Source organism: Lampetra planeri, chromosome 3 (assembly GCF_965212315.1).
Source record: "Lampetra planeri chromosome 3, kcLamPlan1.2.h2, whole genome shotgun sequence".
Classification (NCBI taxonomy): Eukaryota; Metazoa; Chordata; class Hyperoartia; order Petromyzontiformes; family Petromyzontidae; genus Lampetra; species Lampetra planeri.
The window spans coordinates 17,675,692-17,696,418 of NC_136109.1; the positions used below are offsets into that span (position 1 = coordinate 17,675,692).

The window sequence follows — 20,727 nt, forward strand, 5'->3', positions numbered from 1 at the left end:
TTGGGAAGCACTAACTTTCTGCCTTTTTTTATTGTAGGTATTGTCACCTTTAAAAACGTACCCATGTTTCATGTTCAAAAATAAAATACCCACGAATTGCACTTTTACATCAAGCAAACGGAGGTTATTTTTATTCAGGTCTTCCATTTTTTATAATACTGTATACTTTCCTTATGAATGCCCGTGGTGCAGGCAATTTAAAAATCTGTAGGTACTGACAATAAACTATTGATTTCCCACCTGGTGTGCAAATCTCTCATTTTTAAGGACCGAGAAAGAGATTTTTCTACAAGTGATTTTTAAGGATTTAAGCAGTAAATATTTGACAAATATAAGGGTCACAACTGAGTTTTCATGAGCAAGGGCCATGACCAAAACAGAGCCAGAGGTTTAAGTAATCAACATCCCCAGTTTGCGTGCCTGTGTGCAGCGTGAGTGTTGTGGCTTGTTTACTCCTCCCTTGGAGGCCTCCTGACCATCGTTATCAAATCTGGCATGAACAATGTTTAGATTTAAAGCTTTCGTGACTGCAGGGATTCATATTCTTGGTTATTTCGGTAAAGTCACGTAGAAGGGAAACAATAAAATAATAGAAAAAACGCAACTTTTTTCAAATTTTATAGCTGTGGATTTCACACCTGATGATGATTGCTTGTGTTGCAGTCGAAACGTCGTGATAATTTAATTGTTTTATATTTTTATTATTTTATTGTTTCCCTTCTACGTGACTTTACCGAAAGAACCAAGAATATGAACAATGTTGCTTAGATTTATAGTGGGGGTGAGGTTTTTGTCTTTAAAAAAGGACACCACCAATATATTCACCCTGCTCCCATTTCCAACGATTGTAGATATCAAGCACGTCACTATTTTAATGTATTCTCACATTAAATACACTGCCCAACAGCACATTCAATATGTTAAGCTTTGTGGCGTCACTGGCTCAACTTCTCTCATTATGAAAATGCTTTTAAATATTACTATTTTTGTATTACTAGTTTTACTGGAAAATGCATATACATTACTATTTTTGTATTACTAGTTTTACTGGAAAATGCAGATACATGTAAGCCTATCTCCTCCTCTACTGGCAAAGTAATTTAGTACAATCAATTAGGTTCAGAGAACCAAGGTAGGTTCGTTGCTACTTTACAAAGACAACTGCACCTGAAGAATGTGGAAGTGTGGTGGCAGGCTGGCTGGAAGAAGAGACAATGACGGAAGTCGGCAGCGAGCAGGGCACGGCGCGGCTGGCAGGGGAGGAAGACTGGCTTGAGGAAGGCAGACTGGAAGTTGGGGGAGTCGTGGCACCTCCTTCACCCTGCGGTTGTGGCTCAGCTACGTCATAAAATGCCACCGGTGCCCCTGAAATAAGCAGGACAAGGTGTACGCTGGTTGTCAATCAGTCGATCCGTTGGCTCATTTAATTAAAATCAAGTGACAGCTTGCCGAAGAAACATACAGCTTTTGTAAAGCAGAGCTGGGCACGTGATAAATCAACACAATATAGTAGGAACAAAAAACAAAGAACGCTCATGCATCAATGTACCAAATGTAAAATGTCAGCAGTGTGTGCAAAGCTACGTGAATGAAGAAAAGTGGATAATTTAAATGATGGAAATGAGCGACCATATAGGCTAGAAGCAACTTAACTTGATTTATGCTTGAACATTTTAAATTTTGTATTACCATTCAATGCTTATATATATTGTAAACTGCAGCTACATTGTGTTGTTAGAAAAAGACCAAATATATTTTGGTGAATGTGTTAAATGTTGCAGCTGTTAGAAACATGGGATAACAAAAACAGTGAAACCTTAAAACCAAGATAGGCTACCGTTTCACATAACTGCAAGCACTGGCTAATGCCAAAAAGATAGTTAACCCAATACAAAGGCGGAAATACCCACCATTTTAAAACAGCCTCAGGCTGATATGGTTCTCATCAGCATTGGGCTGTTTTTGTTACAACAAATTATTTGCATTTTGTTATACCAAACAACCGACATAATTAAATACTTTACATGGCAAGAATTTGAAATCGCATAACTTAACATTTCATAATGGCAAGATTTAAATGTTTATTATCGGTAATGAAAAAATTATTGTGGACATACTCCAAGCAAAAAATAACAGTTAAAACTAAACACAGCACCTCAAAGTACTCTAATCTTAATTACCGAAATCTTGTGTAAACACCAAAAACGTACAAATTATTACAAATACAAACATAGGTTGCAATGACTAATTTGCAATAAAACAAAATGAGGGGAAATTGGTGGTTTTTTACAGCAAAGTTACGATACTTTGTGAATGATAGAGCAATTAATGTGGTCTCGTTCAATTCCTTTTTTGGTATTAAAAATGCAGTAATCCAACAGCCGTCATTCCTCGCCACGTTCACAGCAATCAACCCCAAACACAAAAACCATCATGACGTCACCCATTCCCGCAAGCAGGCCGGCTCTGGCACATGCTCTGCAATGACTCAACCCTCCTCCACACCAATACCCAGAGAAGTCCACCACATCTTGTGGTCTGCACAACAGCTCCCCATTCCCACTGGTTCTAACTAAATGCCACATTTGCATGCTCTTGCACATGTGTGTGCAGACGTGTTGGTTAGGACTGCGTATGGGTAGAGGTTAGCCTCTGCCCCGTCTTATCTCAAATGTGAAATTTACAAGATTATTTTGTGTGCAAAATGTGTTATCTCCTCATGCAGTTTGACTAGCAGGCTCCCTGATGTATCCTAAGCTGTCCTGGAATTCTTACAGGTAACCTCTACAATTAAACCATGTTAAGCAAATAAATGTAAGCGATAAAAAGTAACTGCTGGTTAACTATGTAAGGTAAAGAACAATATCACAAGAACATTATTATAGTTTTAAAAGTATAGGCACATTCGTTTCTAGTGCAAATCAAAATAACGAATTTTACTTAATGTGTTTAAGCACCATCACAATCTATGAAAATGTACATGGTTAAATTGTTACGTAAAAAAATACTCGTATAAAACTAACTGTCAACACATAATTCGTTTTCCACCATCTGTGTAAAACAGCTGAGTGTACAATACTTTTCTGTGTCCCCAACTTTATAAATAGCACTGCCATTAGCAAAGCAGTTTAGGTGAAGGGTGCTGGGCAGCAGGAGGGGGAAGAGAGGGCACTGATGAAATAAAGGGCTAGGGGGCTGCATAATTATCGAGGAATGAGATCGGAAACTGCAAGCATATGAGGGATCGGACAGCGAGGACTGAGGGGACGAAGGGGTTAAGGAGCCCTGGGAGAAAAGTGTGAGGAAGCGTGTGGGATAGTGTGGGTATGCATGGTAAACGAACTTGGGAGTAATATTCAGTGAGATGCAAGCCCAAGAACGCAAGCAGTTAATGAGCCAAGGACATTCAGGGACACAGGGTGAGGAAAATGCAAACTCGGCAAAAGGAAAGCTGGGTGTAAGGAATCGTACCTTCCTCCTCCACAGTAAGATCCACAATGTCTCCTGGAGCCTCTTCCACCTGGCTCAAGTCCACGACATCAGTGGGGGATGGGCGACTCACACCAGACTGCTGGCATGAAGCATTCATAGACCTGCCAACCAAGACATGTGGTCGCACACATTTATGTATCAATTTAAACTCGATTGCACAATAAAAGTGTTTTAATAATTTTCACCAAAGGTTTCTTGATCAAAAACTGGTCATCTAAGCAAGGGTAGAAATTTTACATTTCTATGACATGGCCCAGTATTTTCAAATAGGAACCTCTGTTGACTTCCACGAGGTGGTATTAATTATATCAAGTCCAAAAGGATAATGTGCCAAAATGAGTGGGATTTTAATTCACAATCTTACAATGGAATCGACTGGTTTGCCACAGTAACAGGCAGTCAACTTTTTTCAAGTCAAAAGATCTGCTTTATATGAAAAATAGCTTTATGATAAAAAGCAACGATTACATAAATTTCCCTAAGTTAAAAGCATACACAGGTTGTAAAAAAGGCACACTAACTTTTGCCAGGTGAAAATTAATGGGAAATTATTAAGTTCATCCTGGACTAAAATCCAGAACCATATGTTGGCCACACTCGCATGCCTTTGGGTCTAACATCACATACTCAATGCAAAACCCTATAGCGCCCATGGGCAACAGCCTGCTCAGACTGCCGGTTCAACAGTGCTCTCTTATGCATGATCATGCTCTGCCCAGACTTGATCTTGCTGTCAAAATTAGCCATGGGCAAGTGCTGAAGCAATGCTGCTGTGGAACCCCTGGAAAGTTGGGACCTATTATTTGTTTTGGCAGAACTATGTTGAAGAATAATGAAGGTCCACCAGGGAGACAAAAAAACGATGTGCGCTTATGTAGAGATGTGTGTGCTGTCGAGAACTCACCGGTTGGCCTGCTGGCAGGCCGAACCACTGGAAAGAGACCGCCGGCTGAATGTCCGAGGGCTCTCGCCCACACCCCATGATTCCCGTAAGCGGGACACACGGCCCAGCCGGCTGCAACATGAAAGCAACAGCACCACATGTACACTTAGATGTGAAAACATAATTGGCTTTGAAGCATCTGCCAACTTAACTTTAGTGGTGGCTATGTTTGTGGAGAGAAAATAAATAAGTTTGCAAACCTTGTGGAGTCTTCAACGTCGATAATCTCAACTTCACTATCAGTTGAGACAACGTTCACTGCAGCCGAAACGTTGACAGTGGGAGGATCAATCACCATCACGTCTTCGTCTACTCGCTCTGTTAAAACAATTCAAGTTCACATTTCTGTTTAATACCGCTGACTTAAATATTCACTTAATGCTAAAACCTCGCGGTCACAGAGTGCTCTGCATGATAATCCTTCAAAACAGTCGATGTTGCTGTAGCGATGAATACTGCGCGTTCACATAATAAAAAATTAAAGTGTAACAAAGCTTACCAATGCCAATTTCTGTCGTACTCGTGCTGGGCTGAATGCCCTCATCGATGTCAGAGGAGGAAGAGGTGGATGACGAGGTGGTGGTGCTGGATGAATTATCCGAGAGGTCGTTGTCACTCGAACTACTCGAATGCTGCAGGACAGCGTACCTCCTGTGCGCGGCAGCCTCCCGCTTCTGCTTCCTCAGCCTCATCCACTCTTTCCGCCTGGTGCTGCGGCCCACATCGCCGCTGTGGCGGGCACTCGAATCGCCAACCACGCGTGTATCCTGAGGCTGATGCAGACGCAACAACTGGCTACTGGACTGCAAGCGCTTAGCCGAGACACCTGCAAAATTACTACCATGGTGTACATCTTGCTGCTGTTGTTGCTGTTGTTGCTGCTGTTGCTGCTGCTGTTGCTGCTGTTGCTGCTGCTGTTGCTGTTGTTGCTGCTGCTGCCTCCTCCTCGAGGTCTTGACACGCCGTTGGCCTGATCTCTGTGCAAGCCGGCTGTCGTTGCCGGCATCAGACTCTGAATCGCCAAAATGGTGGCTGGAGGATGGCGATGGCTGGCTGTGGCTGGAAGGCGAGTCGCTGTGGTAAATCCAATCGGCCAATTGCCGGGCATCATCCTCAGTCTCGGCACGAGGCACAAAGTCTTCATCGAGGTTAGATACGGAAGATCTTGCTTTGGTCGAGAAGTCATACACAGGCTTATCTTCAGTCTCCTGCATGAGGTCAGTGCCGCCCGTGGCTCCTATTGCATCATCACTTCGCTCATCAAAGTTGGGAGAGCACTCCTTTGTGCTTGCTTTGTGCACCATCTCTACATTGAACGGTGCCTCGGCTTTTGGTTCAGATTTCATTATTTTGCTCCGGCTCCTTTTCACCACTGTTCCCATGTTCATAAGCATCTTGGTGGGCTGACAGGTCTGCACAGGGAATGCACACTCCTTTATGGTAGGGGAAGGAAAGTGTGCGGCACGCCCCTTCGCAATGCCACCAGACACACACAACACCTGGAAAAGGAAGAAAACATAAAATGGAATTTTAGATAGTCTTAACAAGACAAAATGTACATGTAATCCAAAAGCAACTAGTACATCTTTACATGATTATAATGGCAAAGATTAACACAAAGCATATTCACATTTACATTCATAATGCAATCTTGTTAATGTTACATTGCTATTAAATTATATGCAAGTTGAAAACAGCAGCCCAGTAATTAAGTACCACACTACATTCCATGTGAAAATAAATAAAATATTTTTCCCTATTAAGTGTCAGAAGATAGGTAACCTTCTGAATTAACCAAATTTAGCAATTATCACTTGGCACAAGGTGCTGAGGGAGATTATATTCATTATAATGTATTCTTAAATTGACTTAAGATTTTTTTGAACCAGCTTAGGATCCAAAAAACAAATATATTCAGACAAATTAGTTTTTGAAGCCAACAATTCTTCATTGACATGTTTTCTAACATCTGGTGCAGTAATATCTACTTAAAATGAATTAACTTGGAAAACATCATCCCATACGATATGAAGACACGTTTAATTTTGTTTTAACAATACAAAATATTTCATACTCCTACTTAACTTACCATATTATACAACCCTCACATTATTTGTCCAATAGCCTTAAATATTTATAATCTAGACACTGCTCAGTATTGTAAACATTAGCTTAAAATGTTCAAGAAAATGTGAAATAGCCAATGGGAAACAACATGCATTACAAAAACCTAGGGATGTAGATGCAGTAATGCAGAATGGTTTACAATCAACAGATATCCAGACACAAAGGCCCCAGGGTAAACTGAAGCCTAGTTTTCTTGCCTATTCCAGTAAATCATTATTTAAACTAATGTATAATATATTAGTGGATTGTCCCGTTCTTGGCTCTCCAACTTTCAATAATGGCGAGCTTAGAGCATACATCAGTAACAGTACACATTTTTTCTTTACAGCAGTTTGGTCCGGACCAGTGAAAAACAGAGCCATTTCATCTCTAATAAACCCTGGTGGGATTATAACCCTTGTATTACTGCATTAAGTAAATACTGAATTACGTATACCATACATTTTGTATGGTATACGTAATTCAGTATGGTATATCAATATGTAAATACATGGTATATTAATATCTTGCAACCATAAAAAACACTACATTATCAGTGCAATTTGTTCATTGTCATTTGATTTTGTTTTAAATTCAACCTTTAATCCAAATGTGCCCACAATGCCAACCGTGAGCTAAATGAATATTCTGTCCGGTGCTGTGTACATTCCTTTATTCCATAAGTGGCTTTAGCCACTTAACGGCCCGAATCCAACACCAAAGCGTGAAGCTGTATGCAGAGTAACATCATAGCTACTATGTGTTTGCATGTACCAAGCTTAGATGAAACCCACAGGACTAATATCACGGAGAGTACTCGTGAAAATATTTGTACGTGAAGATACAGTACATTAAAAATAAATATCAACTGTGCCAGATGCTTTCATGATATAATTAACACGATAATTTTCTTGAACGAAAAACAATTACACATTAAATAGATTTATTTATTTATTGTCAAAGCCACTTCAGCATTTTACCTTTTAAAATTGGATGTATACATTCAAAAAAACACGCACTTACATTTAAAATCAAAAAGCTCATATGTTCAATATGCTGCTGTGACAGCAGTAAAATAGTTAATCATTTAGTCTTGTTATGAATAACATATTCCAAAAACGTTTAAAAATGCACATTGTTCAACTTATAAAAACGGTTCAATTGTACCAAATTACTACAATCCATTGCAATATACTCATTTGTTTAGCAAGTTATTTAGTCCTGCACCAAAGTACCCACATAATGCACTGTACCCAGATCCTGTACCGTGCAGCAAAAAAGGTATACACAGGACTGCGCAATCATAACCAATTATGAAAATTTCTCGTAAAAAATAAACTGTGTTCATTGTATGCCATGGTATTTATTTACTTATTTTTTCTATAATTAATGTGCCGCAGTCCCCTGTAGTTACAGAATTTATGAGCTGTCCAGTGTAGGTTTCAGAGGTATGATTTCTAACCATCTCAGCAAACACGCAAGACGTATCTTTCTCTTTCAGGCTTGAGGAATGCTGGATTCCCTTTTACACTTGCACACCTCAAACAGTGACCCTCTCCAGATTACCAGCCAAAACACTAACAGTGGCAACAGCTTTACGTTGGTGAATGCGCTTTCCTTCCAATCGATTGCGTCACATCCTTTTTGAGTCACAGGCCTCACAGCGGTGTCAAAACGCCACAAAATATCCTGAACCTTATCAGAAGGCTACATACTGCTTAAGGCCCAGCCACCGCCGTGTGTGTGCGTGTGTTCCGCAGGCTGGCTCAAAACTTGAGTGTTTACGACACAATTTCCTTGCAATACACTACCAAATAATTACATATATAATAAGCCTTTCTTATGAGTAAATACAGTACCTAGTTTCATAACAGCACTCCAGCCAATTGTTTAGAGTTCTTCTTTAGAGGGGGAAGGAGGGTTAGCAATCACACGCTTCCTTAACTCCCTCTAGCTATGTCTCTTGAACCAACACTGGCAACACGAATCTGCTCCACAGTAGTAGTGCTTTGGCTGGCATTACTTTTTGTCTCGAACAATGTTTGGCATATACGTTTCATTGTGCATATACTATGCAGTCAGCCCACCTATGAAAATAATATGGGTTTTCACAACTACACTGCTATCTGGCAGGCTGTAACAATAATAATTTCAGACACTAAACATTTTCAATCAGTTCAAAGCTCATTTATGGGTTGACTCATGTCATACCTCCAAGGTCAATAAAAGGAGTACCATTTTGTGAAATATCAACATTGTTATTCTTATGAAGAGACTAGCCCCATCATACAAGTGTGGACTTCACACCGGTGGCTTCGTAGGGTTGCGAACAGATGAGCCCTCCGGCATGCTCATTTAAGAATTTCGCTTTTGAGAAATGTTCCAAAATCGCAATGCTGTTGTGCAGCAGGGCATCTTAAAGTAATGAACTAAAAAAACTTGTATTTTTTAAATGCCATAACATATATATTACTCTTATGAAAAATTTGCATTTCATGAATAACACTGCTTTAAAAGAAAATGATTTTTTATATAATAGGAAACATTTTTAGCAATGGCCATTCTTCATGGCACATAAATTGAGAGACCAGAGAGAATTAATAAGGTTTGGAGACTGCACTTAACATCATGAGGCCTGGTTAGACTTAAATCTCTCTGGCAAATGTGCTGTAAAGGTCATTAACCGAAACGTCGGTTATTATATACTTACTTAAGGAAATGTAATTTACCAACGTGTTGAGAATGTTTGCTTATAGTCCTTTTGCAATGCTGCCAAAGCAGCATTAACAAATAATTGATTATTCAAACAGTCTCACAATCCTTCAAAACACAATATGCACTGTGAAGTAAAGACACACAAATATTGCCTTTTATCATTTTTCCTCTGGTTCGTGTGGTGGTGGTTCAGGGTGGAAATGCTATATTCATATTCTTTGGGTCTTTCAGTAATAGGTTCAAAGAAAATAACAGAAAACTACGACATTTCGATCGCAACACACAAGCGGTCGTCATCAGGAAAAGGGGGGTTAGCTTCTAAAGAAAACTGCTTATAAAGGTTTGAAATGGGCATAGCCAAAATGTCAGCAGCCAATGGCAATGCAAGTGGTGAGCAGCGACTGTGGCAGTGGTGGGCTTTCCACCAATCAAAGGGCTGCCAGGCAAAAATTAGCATGTCAATGCAAAACCACCGAGGATCCTCCACGGCAAGTGAGCCAAGGTGACTTTGTTAATGTAAGAGATTAGCATGTTCATGGAAGATCGCCGAGCATCCTCCACGGCGAGCGTGCCAAGGTGGCTACGTTAATGTAAGAGATTAGCATGTTAGTACAAGATCGTGAAGCAGCAGCCTTGAGGATGGCGCGCGAGGTAGCTGTGTTAGTGAGAAATTTAATCTGTTAATGTAAAAAATCAAAGCCAAAAATAACAACTAACATCGGAAGGTGGTAGGCTGGGAACACCACAACCAGTTATGACTTAAATTGTTTAATAACGTCCTTCCAATGATTGCTCAGTTTGAACCCATCTTCTTGGTTGAAATTGTGTCTATGTCTATATATATGGATGGCTTCATGAACGAATCTTTGTTGATAGCCAGTGAGTTTGCAAAGTACCTTCATGGAAATGCTGTTAGTCAACAGTAGGCTACACAGTTATTTGTCAACTGCAGATCTGTAACCATCATAATTTAGCTTTCTCGAGCAGAATAACCTCCAAGGTGGAAAGAGGCAATATAATTATATACTGTATTATAATAAATAACCTGGATTTTCTACACTGAGCCATACTAACCATGGGGGTATATATACGTGAAATAATGGATTGCTACACTTCACAAAAGTACAACACAGCAAATCTATGAAAATAAAATTAACAAAAGTTCTCTAACAAGAAAAGGCATCTTAAGGCAGGTGTTAGACCACTATACTAGACTAAACAAATCCATAGCAAGGGGCTTGTGTGTATGTATGTGAAAGTAAGGATCGCTGCACGACACAAAAACACAAAAAAACAGCGTTAAACGGGCAAGCCCTGTAACACTACTCAATGAAAAAACGTCATTAAATATTGATATTCTCCCAAAATTAAGAGTATACTATATCAAAGTTAACCGCTGCGCATCTCCAACAATATTGCTTCTTTTAATTACAAGCTTACTAGAGATCTTTACGTGGCGCTTTGTGGGCACTTGCACACATAGGCTTGGGCCACTTTTCGAAAGTGGGAACGTTATGCACTTGAGCGAAAACATGTGGACTGTTGTCATGCACTTGGCAGCCGGGTTGAAAGGTTGAAGGTCACAACTTACAGAGCACATAGCTTGTAGGATCTAGGAGATGCAAGTTAAAGTTTTAAAAAATGCGAGCGGTAATCATTTTTACATTATGATTAATGCTAGCCTACCCAGTTACACGGCCACAAGGCAATTGTTGTGATAATATAGTTACATATTTATCAAAATCTGTATTTGAGGCAAGCAAAGGGATAAAATGTAATCATAGATGGCGCAGTTCCGTCCAGCAAGTTGAACCAAAAATGCAGGGAGATGCATGCTTTACACGCGGCAGAGTGTAGTCCTGTAACATGCAAGTCTAGGGCTACAGCTGAACATACAAAATGTCCAACATGTCTTGGGATCTTTCAACTACTTAGGTTACAATAAGGTCTATTATAGCACTGGAATTCTAAAATAAAAATCGGAAGATATTCCATACATTAAAATCTATTCATGGCAGATCAGATTACGAGAATGTTACTAACATGGAAGATTTTTGAAATAAATTAAGAGAATGTTTATCTGGGTATTATATAGCAGCTTTTAAATCATTACGAAAATAGATTAACCAGACGGTTAACATTAATAAAGTACAAAATACTTCCATATATGCCAAGGGGATCGAAATAGTAAAAAATACAAAGCTAATATTCATAAAATATATTCAGAAATAGCAATATAAATAAAATCATTCTGTATAATTATGTATAAGGCCAGTAACTTCTGGGTCAATAAGTTATATTACTGAACAGTCTAAATTTACTGTACTGTGCATTACAGCATTACACACCAGTTTATGTTCAGTATAAATCGATACTGCAGCAAACAATGCATTGTCAACATGTTGATACAACGCATGTACTTTGCATGACAACTTAAAATGCTGTGTACACAAAACTTGTGTGATATATGAAAGGTGCATGTGTGGGAAATTGTGGCACACGGAGGGACAAACGATTTCAGTATCCAAGCGCTTTATCAACGTTAATCACAGGTCAAGTTTGATAACCTTAAACAAGTCGGCCAAATGTGAATACAACATAGGCCCAAGGCCTGTTGAAATGTCTTGCTTTATAACCCAGTGACTCATTTCCTTTGTACAGTCCATGCCCTGACACCACTGGTTAATACTAGCAAATACATTATCTGCCTAGAACATTCCTCAAAGTGCACAGAATGATAATACAAAATAAAGATATATCTTACCGGATGCATCAAGTAAACTATAAGCACAGCTCTGACTCATCTTGATCGATTCATATGTCAAAGCCATGCATAAGAATCTACGGCAATGTATAATGTTCTCTGTATGTACACACCCAGGCACTTGCGCAAAGGGGGAAAAAAACTTTACAAATTGTGCCCAGGGATCTGGTTTACATCATGACATTGTGACCTAAATTAAGCGTGGCAATAAAATGAGTTTATATTAGAAAAGTGTTTAAATAGTGCAGTATTACCAGATTTATTTTGTGACACGTTAACCGACTACAACAAGACCCGCATTTACTTCCCAGGAAACGGATCACAATGCTTCCTTGGGGTGCTGCTGCTGCTGCTGGGGGATTGGGTTTCTGCGAGGGCAGGGCAGGGCACTGCAGGCTTCTTGCAGTGCACGCACAACTCAGAAGGGTAAATAATTATTTTTTGTTGACATTAACTGAGGCACAATTGAGTGAATTAAACCAGCTTTTACTGTACAGGAAGCATGTCCATTGATGTACCTTATAACCTAACGCTAGCACTGAGTGTCATTATGAATTTATAATGCACCAATTAATAGAGATTAGGCTTAAAAGGTGCCTGGTCCAATTACCTGAAAGAAACTACAATTTAGTCCATACCACTCTTCTTAAAAATAACACAAATATAGTTAAGCGTTCAATTAGCTAAACCAAGTACTATGTACTACTGTACGTTGCCAGGGAAACTGAACACTCCAATATTTCGTGCACTAATATCAATTAGTGCACAAAATATAATACTAATATAAATTAGTGCACAAAATAGCACATTTCAAGCACCAGAAGGCAAGTGGCAACAAATACAAAGACAGGCCTACATTTATAACACACAAAAAACGATTTCACATAAAAAGACACAATATGCATAACTTAACGTTATACATTGAAACATGGACAATAAGAAAGGGATGCATAACTGTATATGAGAGATAAAATAGAGCGAAAAATACGTTTCAGTAGCAGTGCATTACAGAATCCAAAGAAGTTAGGTTCCATTAGCATCTAGATTCAGTTTCTCCCAACTATCCTGTTACAAGCCATGTGCAAACAGCTCACATGTTCTAAACGAGAGCACGCAATCTGAATAGACTGCTGCGCAGCCTCGTATGCTGCATGCAAAGGCATGTTTGGCTAGGCCGCTGATGCAAAGTTCCTCACTTCAGCTGCAACACGGTTCAGTGAAATGCATCACTTTATTCACTCTCCTGTGTCTTACTGTGTGCAGCAACCCATTTGTCAAGATGTTACCATTTTGGTAGATGTAACCATAGATGACATTGTGGAACAAACTCTCAAAAACATTGCTCCGTACATATACATATAAGTACATACACACGCATGTATTAAACAAATATATCGTTTAATTTTGTAGCGAGATATTAAACACGGTGCTTTGTGCTCGCACTTGGTAAGGGATGCCTGGACTCACACATTGCTCTTGTTATTTGTACCACTTTCAGGATGCCTTTGTATCTCACGTTTACACAATGTACTGTACCAGACCAAGTTTTTAGGGCTTCTTCAGTCTAGTGAAACTGCAGACCAAGCTTATATCATTGTCACCATTGTGCATGGCCAGGAATTGTACGTAGGAGGCTGAGATCGGCCAGCAATGGGCTACCCACTGAGCCACCCTTCCTCATTACGCGTACGTGCATATGCACTTGTGACTACAAATTCAAATAGGCATTACCGAGCCACCCATTGTTCCTCATTGTAAACACGTATACGCGTGCGTGTGATTACACTGCCAAATTCAAATGTGTCCTTTGCACCATTGTCCATGCTAATAAATGCTGAAACAAATGGGATGTTTACCTACACCAAGTCACTATCTACTTTCTCATTGAACCCAACACCAGAGCTTCAGATTGCACAGGTTCAGACCGAGTGTAAACACTGAATATAATGCGCTGCGCATTCCAGAGTGTTAGATTCCAAGGAAGGTACCGCAACGATAAAGTCTAATTTTTTAGACTGCATTTTTTTTCTCTCCAAAGAAAATGTCTGAGAAGCCCACCCCCAAAAACTGGGTTATACTGTAATCGGTACAATCCCAGAAAATTACTATTGTAACGTACCATACATTATAATTACACAGAAATGCATACCTACATTGGAAGTGGAATGAGGAAGAACAAAAAAGGGTTTCAGTTGATGGATTATTGCATGTTTTGCAGAGCCATGTAAGTCCGCTTATGCCAAGCAATTCAGTCTCCATTTGACAGTCATATTGCACAAAATGTAAAAGCGCATATTTTGAAGTGTATTTAATGTTCAATTTAAAGTTCTTTACATTCCCATGCTATTGATTACACTACAGCCAGAAAAAACGGTGATTAAATATTCAGGGTCAATAACTAATTTTAAAAGTTACAAACCATTTAATTATACAATGTGATCCCATTTAACCTTCCTACTTAGTACTTTTAGTGTTGACTGTCAATCATAGCGATTTTTGTCAATGTACCCTCCAAGTTCCATGTGTAAGTAGCATTTCAAAAAGGCTGCATGCGAAAATGCTATTCATAATCGTAGGCTGGTTTAGTGAGCAACATTTGAATGCAGTGGAGCCCATAAGCGTGTACTATTTACAACCGGCTTTGGATGCCAGCGTTGGTGTTACATTAGCATATGGCATTGACAGATCACAAGCATAAATCTACAGTAGACCTGCATTTTTGGACATGGTAAGCTGACCTCATTTTCTCACAGGAATGATGACGCGGGAATATATTATAACAAAACTCCATTAACCTACTGAAATGATATCCATAATTCACTGCACAATTAAACACGTGTGAAGTTCACGCAAAAAGGTACACACCTACGCAAATAAGGCTATTTTAATCAGTCCAGCAGAAATGAACGTGCATCACCGGGATTGCAGTTCATTAATGAAAATTCCACGTATCAATGTTTAAGGTGGCTAAAGAGATTGCTATGATTATGCTGTGGACCTTTATGCAAATCACAAAGCGGTAAATATTACATGTGCAAATATCCCAAATAGAAATTGCATTGCTCTCATGGTAATTAAAGGTAAAAATGTTACGTGACATGAGGTAGTCCTAGAACCAGCAATATTGTACGGCTGAACGGGCACTCCTTGGTTTCCATTTTGAAAAAATTAAATGAAATTTGCAATTAACTAGTGTGCCCCCAAAATAAAATGCATTTTAAAATCAATATTATGCACATGAGCATTTAAAAAATGACCAATAATATTTAAATATCTGCTAATTTAAACAACATAGAATATACCATACATTATATGCATGGTTATTTGTAGGAGATTGGAAATCCACTGCCTAGTGAAGCAAATTATTACCAAGACTAATTAATACAAATTACTGTGCATTTAAAAACACAGAGGGAGGAAACACATTAGCACAGGAAATAAACAGTTCACTCCAAGGCATGTAAAACCTAATAATAAGCATGCTCCTCTGCAGACATTCCTACACAAATTACTCACTTAAAACATTCAAGGGGAATATGAAATATACACATAAGCAATACCTTTTCATTAACGTAGCACAAGAAGACGGTACTTACAAATGCATTCGTTAATAATCGTAACACGAGTAACCAGGAAACAGCTGAGATCCATCCTATCATTTACAGTGTGATCCTTGATGACAGCACATGTCCCATGTCAATACAAAATGCATAAATAGTGCAAATCATACTCCCAAATTCAGCGGGAAAAACCTTCTAAACATAGCGCTGATAACATTGTGGTCCAAGCATATTTTTACCCAAAAACACTTATTTGTACATTGTCTTTCCATAATAAAATAAATTAGCAGGAAATCAATACATAAACATAACCAAGCCGTCGGTGATCACATGCATTCCTAGTATGTAAACTGGCTGCACATGGTACACAAAAAGTTAAAACCATTTAATCGGTAATCATTCACAGCTTTGTTATTATAAAACACAATATTTATCACTTGCATATAATGGTTGAGAATCTAAACGGTATTCGTCCGATACTGCAGCTACACATAAAAAATATATCATTATCATGCGTTTCACTTTGGCTCTTAACTGTTAAATAGATGGGACTCATGCGCATTAAGAGTTATATTTGTACCCCAAAACCCATCAAATACTGTACTGCACTGCCTTCAAAAATGCCTATTAGTGCGGCGGTGTCCAAGTTAACGCTGGCCAGATTTTGATCCACGGTACTCCTATCTCAATGGGCTTTTATCCCTTCACATACGTTATATATTTGTGCTGCCAAAGGTGTTGGCTGAAAAATGACTGGTCCATACGAACCCATCACCAACACCGCAGTGTCGCACTGCGCACACAAGCTGGCTTTTTTCACACAAGGATAAACCTTAATAATAGTAATGACATTGATGATGATGATCAAAAGCGATACATTCTCATAAGAGGGGAGGGGGGCAGCAAACCTTTTGGTCGGTGGCCTCATCCTGACCGCCTCCAGCCGCTTGCCGTTTTCTCCTGGTAGATCTGAGGGCCCTTTCCATCTGCGGCATGGCTCCAGGCCTGGGGAATGGTTCAACATTTAATTGTCAGACGCCTCCCCTTCCCTTTAGTTTTATCTGACAACTGAACGCCAAAAAGGAACGGGGTGGGGGGCACACAAGTCACTTGCCCAATCCCACCACAAAATATACATTTTAATCTCACGGATAACCATCACGTACACAAAAAATATCACTCTCTGTAAGCGCGCACACTATCACCGTGGCAAATGAGACCATTTCTGACTCGTAAAGCCCTAAAACACCCCCAAGGGGCTTAGCCATCCGTGTTATTATTACTACAACACCACTTTATAACGACGACAGTGTACAGTGAGACCATACAAAGCGACACCACAAGCAATAATACAGGCAAAGCAGAGTAGCCTTCGAAAGCCCTCTCCATCAAATATCACCACCCCCATAAAACAAAACAGTTTCACTTCGAAAATAAAACCCAAAACGTAAACGAGCCGAGACTATAACACCAACAAAAATCCCCCTTCTTCGTGTCTCGTGACAATCCCTTCACAGGCCGACCACGAACATTATTACACTCACACATCTGAGATTCAACACACACACACAGCGACGTATGTCTCGTTCGGAGACTTAACACATCCCCCCCCCATACGTTAACGTTGTTGTTGGGTATTTGTGTGTGTGTGTATTACCTAAACGTGCGAACGAAAAGCAAGTTACGATGAATAACAAGAGAGAGAGCGAACCCGATAAGCGCTGTGACGTGGACTGCTGCTGCTGCTATTGAGTAGCGAGGCGAAGAGGGAGGCCGGAATGGAGGAAGGCCTTTGGGGCGTCACGAAGTCACAAAAGGGCCTCGGCCACACAACAAAAACCTTCGCCCCGGCTCGCCCAAACACCACATATACACATACACACATATACACACACACACCACACGGCTTGAAAAAAACCCCACAAGCTCGCGGCCATTCCACGATCGCAACACCGCAAACAACAAGGCCGAGAAACCCGGCGGTGGTGGCGGTGGTGGGGGGGGGTGAGAAGCCCCAGAGAGGCAGGAACCCACCGCCGCGGTGCTCCCCTCCTTGCAAATGGAGCTCTGAGAAGTCTCGCCTCAGCACTCGTCGTTCTTGTGGTTTGTTTAGATGATAAAGGACCGCGTTACGACAGCCGTGAACGAAGCCGCCGACTCGGGTTGGTCGCCGCCGCCGCTGCCGTCGTTGTCGAGGGTGGGGTAGAGAATTCGCGTTTCCCGTCTCCTTTACTCAACACGAAGCGAGCGTCTCTCCTCCCTCTCGCCACTGCCGCCTGTGACGACGATCCATCAAACTCCCGATTTCGACACGACGACTACCACGAGCCTACTCATCATCGCGGCCCTTGTTGTTTTTAACCAACACCGTCGGAAGAAAACTCTCTCTCTCTCTCTCACACACACTCTAGCCACGATCAATGGCCGTGCTAGCGAGAATTGACGACGCCGCTCTCTTCCCGTGCGAACGAGAGGCGCTGTTCCGTGCGCGGTGCGTGCGCGGTGGTTGTGTGTGGAGGGGTCGAGGCGTCTCCTTGTTCGCCCGCCGGGACTGAGGGGGAGGGGAACGACCGCCCACCTACCCCGGTAGACTCCTCCCATTTACCACGAGGCCCCGCCCCTTTACCCCACCCACCACCGGTCACATGATCCATCCCACCAATCCCCGCTGCCCCAACGACGCTGAGTGTGGCCCCTCCCACCCACCGACCCCGATAGACTCCTCCCCCCTCCGTTAAATGACGAGGGGGGCCCCGCCTACCGTTCGCAGGGCTCCTCCCACCTACCCCGGTGCCCCTCCCTCACCTACCCCGCCCACTTTAACCAAAGCCACCACTGGGTCCCTCCAACCTACAACAAAGGTCCCACTCACCCATTCCGAATCCCACAGGCCCAACCCAGGTCGCACCACAACCCCCTTCCCCCTACTATGTGATCACACTAGTCTAGCAAACCGGGGTCCCTTTCCACTTCAGCACGAAGAGCCTCTGCCATTAAGGAAACCGGGGTACCCTCCCACCCATGACCAAGTCCCACCCATTCACCGCCCACCCACTAAGCCATGGACCAGTTCCCTCCGGATCTCACCAACCCACCAACGCACCAGATGAACCCTCGAGCTACAAACCCACACTAGGCCCCACCCCTGGTCCCACCCACCATGTTCTGTATATGAATCCTCAAACCATACCTCTGATTATCCCACTCCACCTCCAAAGCCTCGTGTTCCCACGCACCGCCCCCAGCTGTCACCCATCCCAGGACCCACCCAAAACATGCTGGTTCATCACCCTCCAAGCATCCATTCTGGAGTCTCTCCCACTAACCACAGAGTCCTATTCCATCATCTCCGTGTCCCACCCACCCACAAATCAACCCAATCACCCAGCCCCCGTTCTGTCAACCACGGGTCCAACAAACCCACCTCCACGATTTCCCACCCACCACAATTCGCTCCCTTGTTACCCATCCTGTTGCCTCCCCCCTTCCACTCATGGCCCCCACTGCACATGCTCTACAGCGATTCAACATACCTGTCAACCCATACGGTTTACTCGTATTCTTGTACAGGGAAATGGAGTAAAATTGTTCTATTGTTTTGTGTTTCTCCCTTATGATAGGACTGTAGGATGAACACAGATGTATAAGGGCACGGGTGACCAATAAGGTCTAAATTGGTCTTTGATGAGGTAGGTAGTGATAAGGGGTTGACAGGTATGTATACACGAAACACAAAATACAAAGATTCCCCTTATAGCCATAACATTGTTGGGGCAAGTGCTATTTGCGAGCAACCTTTAGGCAATCACGACACACGAAGGGGTGGGTAGCCAGCACCACACCACCTCTGTCTCTATGGCTGATTACACACCGCACGGTGTTCTTATTTAAGGACGAGTCAACCTAGGGGAGGCCCAGACGTGGTTCAGATATTCGTCAACGATGTTGGCCGTGTGCGCGAATCGAACTTGGTATTTGCCCGGTTTGTAGTGGTGTTCGCTTACCATGACACTACCACTTCCCACGAAACATATATCCCACCGACCATTACTTTCAAATCCTTCCCTCCACCAACCAGGTCCACATCCTTAATCTCAGGCAGGTCTCCTGAACTGTGATTGTATTCTCCTAACAGTATGTCATTAATAGACACGGGTTGGGTTTTTATTTTGTGTTAATCAGTATGCCAAGTGAAGCGTTGGTTGGGAATTTTTGAAAGTAAACAAATGTTGCTCCCAACACGTGGAGTGAAACGTCGAACATGATGGGGAACATACAGAACCCGCAAACACATTTGCGAGTGAAGCAATTTCCCATAGGTTTACAAATAAACTTAATATTCACTTTTGGATTACATTTTATGCCAATTGTACTTTACTATAGGTGTAATATCTTTAACATGTAGTTTAAGATTATATATATTTTTTTAATCCATGTTTGGGGCATCACTGAAAAGCCGTTAAATGCCTCGCCTGGTAGCATGGCATGTGTTTGAGTTTCCCTCTCCCCGTGATGGCTTTGATTTTCTCTGGGTCCCTCCGGTTTTTCCTTTCACATTTAGAATCAACATGCGTTTAAGACTATTTGGGCTGCTATGTCCACAAGCCACTTAGATTGATAATTTGTGGCCAGGTCGCTTCTAAAAAAGCTATATAGCTCAGTGGGCTTTACCTGGTAAAAGTGTACTTTTTTGGTATCAGTTCTTGCTCATTTGTGCCCATAGTCGTGTCCATGCATAGTATTCTCATGCGAATGTTGCATGCACACACTGTACCACCTATTTCAACGAACTCACTTAATTTGAAGGGAACCGAAATTAAATCCAATAACCTGTTGCATATATTTGCAATAAACCATGCTCAGAATACAGCAGTTGTAATTTTTACGTATAATTGTCATTTACGTACGCTTACGTAAAAATGTTCTGTGGACATTTGGGGGAACTAAACCTCACGGTTAATATTAACAGTGCCATGTAGGAAAAACCTAAAAATTGCATTTCGTTTGATGCCGTCGAAGCATGTCCGTGTACACAATGCAATGACTTGCCCATCGTGCATTCATGAACAATTTTAAATCGACAACACTGCCACACCAAATTTGGTTAAGCGAGTCTATGACATCACCATACCAGACGCCGGTTTTGA

The 20,727-nt window shown here is 41.4% G+C and overlaps 1 protein-coding gene across 2 annotated transcripts in view; it reads right to left on the reverse strand.

Moving 5' to 3' along the window:
• Positions 1–18,133, reverse strand: part of RNF111 (ring finger protein 111) — a 36,703-nt gene extending 18,570 nt beyond the window's left edge. The window contains exons 1-7 of one of the 2 annotated variants that reach the window (XM_078622277.1): positions 17,615–18,133; positions 16,489–16,585; positions 4,935–5,934; positions 4,636–4,693; positions 4,397–4,507; positions 3,472–3,593; positions 1,168–1,365 (exon numbers count right to left, since the gene is read on the reverse strand). In XM_078622277.1, coding sequence (XP_078478403.1) covers positions 1,168–1,365; positions 3,472–3,593; positions 4,397–4,507; positions 4,636–4,693; positions 4,935–5,934; positions 16,489–16,575 — 1,576 coding nt within the window. In that variant the 5' untranslated portion in view covers positions 16,576–16,585; positions 17,615–18,133. Of the gene's footprint in view, positions 1–1,167; positions 1,366–3,471; positions 3,594–4,396; positions 4,508–4,635; positions 4,754–4,934; positions 5,935–16,488; positions 16,586–17,614 lie in introns of both variants that reach the window. The other variant, XM_078622269.1, reaches the window with a different exon arrangement.
• Positions 18,134–20,727: the final 2,594 nt, after the last annotated feature.